General features: G+C 34.4%; 1 protein-coding gene across 2 annotated transcripts in view; it reads right to left on the bottom strand.

Moving 5' to 3' along the window:
- PPP4R4 (protein phosphatase 4 regulatory subunit 4) overlaps positions 1 to 13,108 on the bottom strand; it is an 88,716-nt gene that overhangs the window by 49,359 nt on the left and 26,249 nt on the right. For both annotated transcript variants that reach the window (XM_072963643.1, XM_072963644.1), the window contains exon 3: positions 6,876 to 6,978. In XM_072963643.1, coding sequence (XP_072819744.1) covers positions 6,876 to 6,978 — 103 coding nt within the window. The remainder of the gene's footprint in view (positions 1 to 6,875; positions 6,979 to 13,108) is intronic.

The raw sequence follows: 13,108 nt of genomic DNA, 5'->3' as shown, positions 1-13,108 counted from the left end.
AAGTAGCAGTCAGTCATCACCACACGTGCACCACTAGAGGGATTCTCACCAGCCTCCTACCTCGCCCCCCAAGGCAAGGAGGCCTGCGGAAAAGAACTCACAAGTGAGTGCAAAGGTCCTTTGCGTCTGCAGCATTTCATATCATCTGTCTGTGCTCTCTAATTCCTTTGCTTAAGAGTAGTTCTCCATTTTTTCTCAGTGAACTGGAAGAATAAGTTACACAATTTTATGCTTCCTATCCCATTAAAAACTCCTTGGAACATCTATTCTGACCCTGGTGATTATTTCCCATCAATCTTACATTACAGGCACAATTTCACTTTCTTCTTCACTTTCCCTCACATCAGAGTGTCCCTAAATACTTAGCATGTCAATAGAGTACTATTCTATTGTGGGCTTTTTATGAGCTGTCGGGAGCCTAGAACATCATGTTCTGCTTATTATGTATAACTGTGTTGCCTCTGCAAAATCCTTTTGCTTTTTTTAGAACTTAACTTTTAAGTTATCTCAGAAAACATCACCTACAGTGAGGAAGACAGGTCCCTTTATTTTTGAACTGCAAACTGAAGAAAAAAGCAATTTGTATCATCTGTTTATGCTCTTTAATTCTTTTAGTTAAGACTATTTCTTTTTCTCTTGGTGAACTGTAAGAATAAACTATACAATTGTATGTGTCAACAAAATATCATAGTCAAACATTGAACTTTTTAAGCCTAGATTTTCTCAACCATCAACGGAGAATAAATACACGGTATGGAGCTGTTATAAAAAGTTTAAAAGGATGTGTCCAAACCATTGAGCAAAGTGTCGGGCCCACAGTAAGTGTTCCTCACTTTATTATTGGTTATCCACATATCTATGCCACTTGAAATAGAACTTAAAATCTAAGTAAAGTTAAGCTTTTATTAACAAATGTCTTTATTTACACAGTAAAGGCTGTCTATAAAATGTAAAAATGAATTTTTAAAAATCCTACCTATATTCAGTAGATATAAAATACTCTAATAAATAATCACATTGGGAAAAACGTGTATTTTTTTCACTGTTTCTATAAATGAAAATAAAGTTATGCAAAATTAATAAAAGTAGAATAAATCTGTTCAGAATCAAAAGATAGGTAGACCACATCTACTGATCTCAAATGATCAAATTTCATATTGATTAATTATATCTTTCATCGTTTCCCTATTATGTATCTTTTTCCCACTCCTCCCCAAAAAAGGTCTCTCTAGAAGCCTAAGTCAGCATCGTATCACTCCACTGATATCCTGTTTTTACTTCTAATCCAAGAGTGCCATGAGTGAATCCAGCCAATGTGTCACTGGTCTTTCAGGCAGACACCTACTGTCTCAGAACATTAAGTTCAATGAATGCTCATTTAAAAATTATTTTTGAGTGCCTATTTCTGCCAAGCACTGTTCTCGGTTCTGGGGATACTGTGATAAATCAGTCTGACAAGAATTCTGCCCTTATGGAAGAAAGAGAAAAGAATGGTAAGTGAAGAGGTCAGAAAGCTAGACATTTAAGAGCATGGTAGAGTTTTATTCTATCTGAAATGGGAAGTTACTTGTCTTACTTTCCTGTGGTTGCTAAAATAAATGACCATAAACTGAGTGGCTAAAAACAACAGATATATGTATTCTCTCACAGTTCTGGAGGCCATCAGTCCTCAATCAGTATCACTTAGCCAAACTAAAAGTGTTAGCAAGGCCACACTCTCCAGAGGCACTAGGTAGGATCTTCCAGCTTCTGGTAGCTGCTGGCATTCCGTGGCTTCTGGCCACATCACTGCCACCTCCGCCTCTATCTTCACTCTGCCCTCTCCTACACGTTTGGGTCAAATCTCCCTCTGCTTTCCTCTTATAAGGATACATGTGACAGCATTTAGGGCCTACGCAGACGATCCAGGATAATCTCCCTAATACAAGATCCTTAACCACATCTACAAAAGGTAACGTTTATAAGTTCCAGGGATTGGATCTGAATCGTTGGGAGGCCACTATTCTGCCTACCACACCACTTAAGTAGTTTTCATTCAAGAAGAAAAGATACGATTGATGCTTTTAAAAGAGCTCTCTGAACAAAAAAATTGATTGTGAGATGACAGATTTATTAATTAATGTGACTCGGGTAATCCTTTCACAACGTATAGACATTAAATCATATTGTACAATTTAAGTGTATATAACTTTATTTGTCAAAATAATGCGTAGATTGTTCCTAAGTAAATAAATAAATGAACGTTTTCTCTGGCTGAATGGGCTGCAGGGAGCAAAGTGGAAGCAATAGGTCCAGTGAGAAGGCTACAGCAGTAACCAGTAACCACACAGGAGATGACTAAGGCTTGGGAACTAAAATTATCTATTACTTATCTGTTGCAGTCATGGCCAGCTAATGAGGAGGTTGTACAGCAGTTAAGTGGGAGGATCCACGAGTCAGACTCTATTCCAACCTAATCATACCACTCGTTAGCTTTGTGACTCTGGGCAGGTTACTCACCTAAATTGTTTCCTCCTCTATTAAGTGACCCTTACAGAACTGCCATGAGTATTCAAAGAGATAAAAGTGTGTAAAACTTCTGACAGAGTACAGTGCCTGACACATCATAAGAGCTCAATAAATGTCAGCTATAGTTATTTTTATCTGTTCCCAGAATTGCACGTTTTCTAATAGGTAATTTTACACCATGCATTTTGGTTCCCAAAATAAGTGAAAAAACAATAACAGGATTCAATAACTCACAAGTGGAAACTTTTTTTTTGCACTTCATTTATAAAGGAGTCACTGATATTACATGATTATTTATATCAGTACTATTTTCAAATGTATAAAGGACCATAGTATTTTCAGAATTTATCCTGACAAATCAATTATTTCTTTTCTAGACAACTGAAAGTTCAAGTCAAATAGTGAAATCTAATATCTAATGTTAATTTAATTTAATATATTGTGGAAAAGAATTCAAACAATCAATAAAGACCACGGGAAAAAACTGTTTTATTTTTCAAAAGATATCCTAGGATTAAATTGTATAAAACGAATATAGCCACAGTAGTAGACCCTTGGACAATGCGGGTTTAAGGGCACAAACCCATCCACTCAGGAAAATCCACATAGACCTTTACAGAAGGCTCTCCCTCTGTATCCCAGGTTCTGCAACCACAGCCTCAACCAATTTCTGATCATGCAGTACCGCAGTACATATTTATCGAAAAATATTCAAGTGTAAGTGGGCCCAAGCAGTTCAAACCCTTGTTATTCAAAGGTCAATTGTACTTTAGAAGTGTCTCACTCATACTAGGGAACTTAAGTTGGAGGTCAAAGTATTTCCTTTCTGGGCTCTTATTTAAATTTGACCTTGAGATGAGTGATCTAATTGTATTATCATTCACCGTCCACTTTGGTTATAATTTAGAAAGTAAACTGTAGAAATACTATGGATTAGCTCAAGTTCTAATCCTTACTCTCTTTCTGCCATTTTATTTTAACTTTAAAGTCCTTCATCTCTAAAACAATGAAAATAGCTACCTATTTTAAAAACCATTTTCAGTTAATATATTATTGTAAAGATAAGTGCAAATGCAATAAAACAAAATGAAAACAAAAAATAAAAACATTTTATTTGGTGAAACTTATAACATACCAGGCCATAAAAATCTCCATCATCAATTTATCTAATGTTAAGGTAAAGATAAGGTAAAGTATGAGTTCTAAAAGCTGCTTATACTATTATATTATAAATATGAAAAAAAATCTGGGGAATGATTAACTTCTTATATAAAATATTTACTGTTCATGTCTTTAAAATTCTCTAAAAGTGCATCATTCACAGAAGATTAGCATTAGTAAGTATTCATTTTTCCCTGTGGATTTAATAAACTATCAACCAACATACTCAAAACCAGTAGAACCATATGGACACTCAAGCCAGAAATCTGGAAGTCATCCTTCACTTCCCACATCCAATTCATTATGAAGTTCATTCTATCTCAATAAACTTGTCTTGGATATACCCCCTACTCTCCATTGCTCTAATTAGCTGCCCTAATCCAAGCGAGCCTCAAATATCACAATGACTAGTGCTGCAGCCTCCTAATTGTCCCACTCCAATCCACGCCACACTATCATCAAAATGATCCTTGTAAAATGTGAGATAAGTCACTGCCCTGCTGAAAGTCTTCAATGGCTTTCCACTGTCCTAAGAAACAACTCGTGCATGCTCTGTCACTGACCATCTCTCTAAACTCTCTTCAAGTCACAGCTCAACCCTATCCAATCGATTCCAATCACCCTTACCTCTTTCAATTCCACCAAACTCTTTAAGAGCACTCTTTCTGCCTGGACCACTTATTCCTGACTCCTTAAATGCCTGCTTCCTCCTACCTCTTCAGTTTTCAGTTCCTCAAAGATGTTTCCTTGACCTCTCAATGTTCAGTCGGTGTCTCACTCCCCTAACCACCCCCTCAACCCCACACTCTGTCACTTTATTCTGTTCTTTACACTCATTCACTTGTTTAATGTCTGTTTCTCCCTCTGGAAACTTCCTTGAGAGCAAGTTCTCTGGTTTGTTCACCTCTCTTAGTGCTTAGAGCGGTGTCTGGCACAGTAAATATTTATGAATGAATGAGAAGGCCATTATTACTAAATGCTCACTTTGAGACACAAGATTGCTTTTTTCTAGGATTAACTAAGAAATTATGGTCATGGTAAAAGTGAATACATTGGCTATGTGCAGTTTTTGTCATCGTTTTCTCACTTGGAAGTAACCACTCACAGAAACAAGAGGAACTGAAGAAGGTGCTATGAGTACCAGTAAGTCTTATGAGTATCTGAATATTATGATTTCAAAATGATTTGCTCATAAACATAGGTTCTATAATTTGACATGAGGTTGCTTAAATGTTTAGCTGCCTACATCTTATATTAAACCCTCTATAAAAGTAATTATTATTGTCCCCATAAAGTCTTTCCCATTTGCTTAGTTCTTCAGTACTTCTTACATAAAGTCAGAATCACACAGTTGAAAACTCTATGTTTGTTCTTTGTTTTCCATAGTCTTTATGTCTTTCTGATATAGAATCTAATCTGGGACTGTTTTTCACCTTTTTTAGTACAGGGCAAGATATATGAGAGTCCTAAACAAATGGCTGCTTGTTGATTAAAAAAATGAGTGAAATCATTAAGCAATAAATAAAGGTTTTCTTAGTACATATTCATTAGTACATATTTTCTTTATATTCATTTATTCAGTTAATCTCTATATTATGAATTAAACTTAATTACTTTAAAAGCATAATAAAATCTTATCTTCTATACTCAGTTACATAGTTCAGCAAAGACATGTGATTCTTTCTATAAATATGCTCTATATATGAGTATATAATATTCTTTATACATTCCCATGAAATTAAGATTTTTCAGGAGTTACCATTTTTTTCCAGGGGTTATTATTAACTTTATTATAAACTCATTAGCAAAGGATTTTTTTTCAAAATAATTTAGAGACCTCTAAAGCTCAGTACTATTTATCCTTCATCGTTTACTCTTGCTTTATGAAACTCTGAACTTCCGGTACGCTGTCTGTGGCCCAGATTTAGCCTCTAAACACAGAGTGTATAGTATGCTCAGTATTGTTAGCTTTAAATCTAATTTGCTTGTGGACAATAACTCCTCAGTCAAGAGGACCTAACCACCTGCTCCCTTCTACTACTGTTTAACTGACACTTTCAGGTGACGTGCTAACAAGCTTAGGTCAGTTAATAACACTTAAATTGAATGTGAAATTAAACCTAGATTGTGTAGACTTAATTTCACTGAAATTAAAGAGTGATTTGGGAAAAACACACAAGAAAAAGCTTCATTCACTTTTGAATCACATGCAATACTAAAATAAACATCTTCTCAATTCACCACTGTCATCAGTTTAAAAAATTCATATTGCCTTCAGAGAAATATGGACATCTTGTAAAAATAACATGGTATATCTCTGATTTAAATCACTGTAAACATGCTATATATGCCTAAAATTAAAACCCAAGGACAAACTAATAATTGTAGTACTTTAAACATGTAAAATTAATTTAAAAATTATTAAAAAGTTAAACCAAACAGAAAGCCAAGATAAAGTCTACAAAACTCACTATTAGCAAACGGAATCCCTGTTTAGTATATAACCTCCCTAACTCCAGTGGTTAAGCTCTCTGAGGACACAGAGACATCATCCATTTTGTTCATTCAAGTTCTAATAAAGAACAGCATTTGCAGATGGTACAAATAAATAGTATTTATTATTTAATAGTATGTTAATAATCAATAAATAGTATATAGTCAGAAAAGAAAGTTCTAGTGGATCAAATATTTTGCTTAAAGCAGGAAAACTAATTCTGAAGGAATTTAGGAAGCAATTAAATATGAAACTAAAACTGCAATAGCCACAATTCAATGTTTATTTGATGATTCTTCAGCAGTCACCGCAGGGTAATTATTAGGACTATCAGTTAAATTATATTATCAATGCGTAGAAGTACAATTAATATACACTTAAGTCAATAGAATACCAAATAAGATAGTTATGATTTTGTATGACTAAGATTTTTTTTGAGCTACCAAAAAGCTAACTTTATTATAATGTCTCTACTGAGAAAACAATTAAAGAAATCTTTACAACTTAAGATCAGGATTTCTCCATTTCCTTCAGATAATTTCCCTAAATATTTTCGACATAATTCAAAATGTTTATCATAATACTTCCTCCACTCAGTGATTAGGTACAAAAGATCAGCCATCAAAATCTCTGAAATTTTCTCCTGACAATGACAACATACTACTGGAAAAAAAAAAATGGTAAACTCAAATCTGATTTCACAGCAACTTACTCTGACTTTTGGCAAGACTCTCCGAAGCGTCTCAGCAGGGTTCTGTCGCATCAGAAATGGAAGATTTGCGATCACACTTGTTCCTTGGATATCTTGACCAGCACTTACAAAGAAAATACAAATTCAAAATTTGTAATTATAATTTATATTATAAAAAGCATGATTAACTTGAAAAATGATTGCTTTTAATAATGAAGAGACTTCTGGCAGTTTTAAACTTTAAACACAGTTAGATATAAAAATAAAGCCAGAATTGTAATTTCATTATGTAAATCTTATAACAAATGCATGAAGATATTAATTATGCTTATGCTAAAACAAGATTCTCTATCTACATACATGTCTTATGGAAGTCTAAACGTCTTGAAACTATTATTAATTGCTTTAAAATTCTACCTCATATTTTCCTGTGACCTGATTGTCTGCTGTACCTCATAAAAAATATAAATGGTAAATTTCACTATGGTAAAATATTAATAATCATAACAACAGCAGGGACAGCAACAAAATCAACTACAGCAGAACAATATAACTTCCCTCTAGTCCATGAAATTACCTGTTGCAGTAGACTGACTCCAAGTTGCCAGAAACTTCTTAATGATACACTCAATATTCTTAAAGGTCAGTAGGGATATTCATATTGTATCTTTTTGACATAATATTCATTAGGTCACTAAGGCTTTACCAAAATAATCTCAGTGATACTCTAGTGGCCTAAGTATCTCAGAAAAAGGTGTTTAGATTCTTCTGAAAAGACATTTCCATGCAAAAAATATTTGTTTTTAAAACATAAGCTAAGCAACATAAGTTGTCAAGAACTAGAAATATTTGTATGTATATATAAAAGATGCTAGCGAATGTGGCACCATCTCAGAGGGAAATTCCAGCTATCCTTAACTGATACCAATTTACATGTTAAATACTGATGCCATAATATTTATTGAGCTAAAATTATTTTTACTTAACTTTTCAAATGGAATTGTTATTATATGTATATAAGACCTTAGCATGGTTTTTTTAAGCTTTTCAAAGTATTATATTTATTTGCTTCAGAGTTTTCTAAGTTAATAAGCAGCATACTCTAACTAAATGAAGCTGCCCTGCTGTGAAGAAAGACTTTTGCCCTGCTGCAGTAGTGTAGGCTGTGAAATACAGGTCAGCACAATCATTCCACCATCCTCACTCTCTAAGTGAATACTTCAAAAAACAAAATCAAGAAGGAAAGGAGAAGGCAGTGAAATAGGAGACCCATGCCACAGTGAGGAGACGATCAAAAACGGGAATTAAAATTCATACAAAACTGCTATCTATAATGGGCTGAATGGTGGCCCTCCATAAAATGTGTCTACGCCCTAATCCTGGAGCCTGTGAATGTTATCTTAATTTTGAAAAAAGGATCCTGAGATAAAGAGATCATCCTGGATTATCCCAGTAGGCTATAAACTTAATATTAAGTGTCCATAAAAGAAATGTTCAGAGAAGCAGACAGAACAGAAGGCAATTTGGCCACAAAGCAGAGATTGGGGTGATACTGCCACAAGCAAGAGAGTGCTGACCACCCCCAGAAGCTGGAAGAGACAAAGAGCAGGTTCTCTCCTGGAGCCTTGCTGACACCTACATTTCTGCTCAGTTGATACTGATTTCAGACTTCTGGCCTCCAGAACTGTGCAAGAATACATTTCTGTTGTTTTAAGCCAACCAGTTTGTGGTAATTTGCTATGGCAGCCACAGGAAACTAATACACTACTAAAGAATTAGAAGAGAAGAGAAATGTCTGAAAAAGGAAAATTTCATATGACAATGCCTGGCACAAAGCAGAGGTTCAGTAAATGTCTCTTAAAAGGAAGCATAAATGGATTACTCACTGGATGAACTGATGACAGGAATATTTAATACAGAACATTTGGTGAATTTTATTCACTAACTTTGCAATTAGGAAAAAATATGATCACTAGTACCTCACAGATGTGAAGACAAAATAATGCACAGGAAAAAAAGCAAAAAACAAAACAAAAAGGATGGTAGATTTTCAGATCCCAAATATCAATAGTTAAATTAAAGGTAAATGCCTAAATACATCAGTTAAAAGATAGGGATTAGCAGAGTGGATTTAACAACATGACTCAACTAAATGCAACCATAAAAAAATTCAAATTTTAAATATAGCAATGTGAGCAGGTTGAAAGTGAAGAAGAGAAAATGATATGTCTCAGAAATATAAATCAAAAGAAAGCAGAAGTGGCCATATTAACATCAGATAAAGTGAACCTCAGAATAAAGAAAATCACCAGAGACAGACAGGGATGTTATATAATGACAGAAGAGGCAATCCACCAAGAAGACATGGCAATTCTAAATGTGTATACACCAAATATAGTTGCAAAATATGTGAAACAAAAACTGACAGAACTGAAAGGAGAAATTGTCTAGACAAATACACAGGTAGATGGAGACTTCCATACCCCTCTCTCAACAACTGATGGAACTGGACAGAAAATCATCAAAGATACAGAAGTTCTTACTCAAAAATGCCATCAACCAACAAGACCTAATTAACATTCTATCCAACAACAGTAGAATACACACTCTTTTCAGATGCCCAAAGAACATATACCATGAAAAACCACATCCTGGGCCATAAGATAATCCTCAACAAATTCTTAAAAACTGGAATCATACATAGGGTTTTCTTTGACCACAATAGAATCAAACTATAAATTAATAATAAAAAGATAACAAAAAGCTCTCCAAATTCTTAGAAATGAAATAACACCTGTCTACATAATAAGTCAAAGAGGAAAATTTTTAAAAATACATTGAATTGAATGAAAATGAAATATAAAATACAAAACTTTGTGGGGCACAGCTGAAGCACTGTAGAGAGAGAAATTGTAACAATAAATGAATACCTTTATGAGAAGAAAGAGGAAAAGAGGAAAAATATAGAATCAATAATCTAACTTTCTATCTGAAGAAATGAAAAGAACAAAATAGTCACAATGCAAGCAGAGGAAGGAAATAATAAAAAGCAGAAATTAATGAAATAAAAACAGACACAACAGAAAAAATAAATGAAGCAGAGAATTGGTCTTTTTAAAGGATCAATAAAATTGCCTAAACTTTAGCAAGACTGACAAAGAAAAATGAGAGAAGATACAAATTACCAATATCAGAATTGAAACAGGCAATATTACTACAGCCCCGGCAAACATCAAAAGGATAATAAGAGAATGCTATGAAAAATTCTACACACGTAGAATTGAAAACTTAGACAAAATGGACCAATTCTTCAAAAAACACAAACTGCCACAACTCACCCGATAGGAAATACATCATTTGAACAGTCCTACAACGATTAAGGAAACTGAATTCATATATTAAAACTTTGAAAGGGGGAGGGTGTAGCTCAGTGGTAGAGACCATGCCTCGCATGCACAAGATCCTGGGTTCAATCCACAGAACCTCCATTAAAAATAAATATATAAATAAACCTATAATTATCACTTCTGATCAAAAAAAAAAAACTTTTAAATGAAAAAAAAATTCAAGGCCCAGATAGTTTCACTGGAGGATTCTACCAAATATTTAACAAAGAGTTAACACCACTCTGTATAATCTCTTCCAGAAAACAGAAGAGGAGAGAAAACTTCCTAAATCAGTTTATGAAGCTAGTATTATATTGGTGACAAAACCAGGAAAAATTAAAAATACTTACATACAGAACAATATCCCTCATGAATACAGATGCAAAAATCCTTAACAAAATATTAGCAAGTGAAATACAGTAATAAGTAATAATTTATTTATTTAAAAAATAACAGGAAGAATTTCACACCATGATCAAGTGGGATTTACTTCAGGGATGCAAGGTTAGTTCAATACTCAACATCAGTGTAATTCATCATATTAACCGGTTAAAGTAGAAAAATGTCACACGATAATATCAATACAGAAAGAACATTCCATAAAATTCAATATATGGACACTGAAATTACAAATAAAATACCGTTTACAGTCTCTCAAAAAAACAAAATACTAACAAAAGTATAGGACTTACATGCCAAAAACTATACAATGTTAATAAAAGAAGTCAAAGGAGGTCTAAATAATTAGAAAAACATACTATGCTCATAGACTGGGAAATTCAGCATAATAAAGATGTCAGTTCTCCCAAATTGGTGTACAGGTTTAACACAATTCCTATCAAAATCCCAAAAAGATTTTTGGGAGACAGACAATATTTTTCTAAAGTTTATATCGAAGGCAACAAAACTAGAATAGCTAAAACAATTTTGAAAAAGAAGAATAAAGTGAGAAGCATTTGTCTACTCAAGTTTTAGACTTATTATGTAGCTACAGGAACCAAAACTGCATGGCACTGGCAGAGAAACAGACACGTAAATCAATGAAACACAAGAGGGACCCCTGAAACAGACCTCCGCAGATATGCACAGCTGATTTTTGACAGAGGTGCAAAGGCAATTCAATGGAGAATTGAACCTTTTCAGCAGACAGTGTTAGAATAGGGACACCCAGCGGCCAAGAAAAAAACCTCCAAAAAAACAAAACAAAAACCTTTGATCTAAATCTCACATTAATTCAAAAATGAATCATAGACTTTAAAATGTAAAACTATAAAATTTTAGGAAAAAACATAAGAAGAAATCTTCTAGATCTAGAGCTAGGCAAAGAGTTCTTACATTTGACACCAAAGGCAGGAGCTATAAAAGGAAAAACTGATATATTGGACTTCATTGCAATTTAAAACTTTGCATAGTGAAAGACTTTAAGAGGACGAAAAGACAAGCCATTGAGTAGGAGAAATATTTGCAAACTACATGTCTAAGGAATAGTATCTAGAATATAAAGAATTCTCAAAACTCAGTAAAAAAAGCACACAATCCAATTAGAAAATGGGCAAAAGTAATGAACAGACTTTTTACTGAAGATGATATATAGACTGTAAATAAGCACGTGAAAAAGATGTTCAACATTATTAACCATTAGTAAATGTAAAGTAAAACCATGATGACATATCACTACACACTTAATTAGGATTAAAAAATAATAATAATAATACCAATAATATTCATTGTACCACCAAATGCAAAGACACTGAATCACTTACTCATTGATGGTGGAAATGTTAACTGGTACAGCCGCTCTAGAAAAAATTTAGCAATTTCTTAGAAGAATAAACATGGAATAATATACAACCCAGCAATTGTACTCTTGAGCATTTATCCCAAAGAAATGAAAAGTTATGTTCACATAAAAACCTGTGGAAGAATGTTTAGGGGATATCTGAACCAGAAATTATAAACAACCGATAGGTCCTTAAATGGGTAAATGGTTAAACAAACTGTGGTCAACCCATACTGTGTAACGCTACCCAGCAATTAAAAGGAACAGAATATTGACAGATGCAACAACCTGATGAATCTCTAGAGAATTATGCTCAGTGAACATAAGCCAACCCCAAAAGGTTACATACTGTATGATTCCATTTATATAACATTCTTAAAATGACAAAATTATACAATGGAGAACAGAGTAAGTGATTCCCTGAGGTTAAAGATGGATGTGTGGGAGGCAGAAGGGAAAAAAGACATGACTATAAAAGTGTCATATGAGGGATCCTGGGGTGGTGAAAACTATCATACTACAGTTTATCAAGTTCCTGTAGGGGTGTTGGGCTGCACCCCTTGAGCGTAGCTGCCCAGCCTCAAGACCAAAGAGCCTGGAGACAGTGACAGAGACATCAATGATTTACTGGATGGGGAGCTTACACGTCTGGAACAACGGGTTCTGGAGCGACACCCCACAGTGTAGGGCAGACGGCAGGCAGGGCATGGCAGCAATCTTCGCTACTCCAGGGAGAAGGAGGCTACCATTTATAGGAAGAACTGGTGTCAGGTTGGCTCATCAGTTACCAGGGAAACCAGCAGCGGAGGCATGACCCTCACAGCCCCTCAGGTTAACAACCACCAGAAGGGCAAATGTTTCCATTTAATAAACTAGTAGGTGGAGTTGTGCAGGTCTAAAAATTAGAACAATCACTAGCTGGGAAAGGGGCAAGCACATTTAGGTAAGCAGAGTATAGGTGAAGCAGGGACTGGTTGAGCAGGAGATGTACAAAAAGCAAGAGAACAGCCATCTTGAGGGGCCTGACCATACAAGGAGGAAACTGGAAAAAGGGTACACAGCTATCTCTGTATTATTTCTTACAATTG

Source organism: Vicugna pacos, chromosome 6, assembly GCF_048564905.1.
Source record: "Vicugna pacos chromosome 6, VicPac4, whole genome shotgun sequence".
Taxonomy (NCBI): Eukaryota; Metazoa; Chordata; class Mammalia; order Artiodactyla; family Camelidae; genus Vicugna; species Vicugna pacos.
This window is presented reverse-complemented; position numbering and strand designations above follow the sequence as displayed.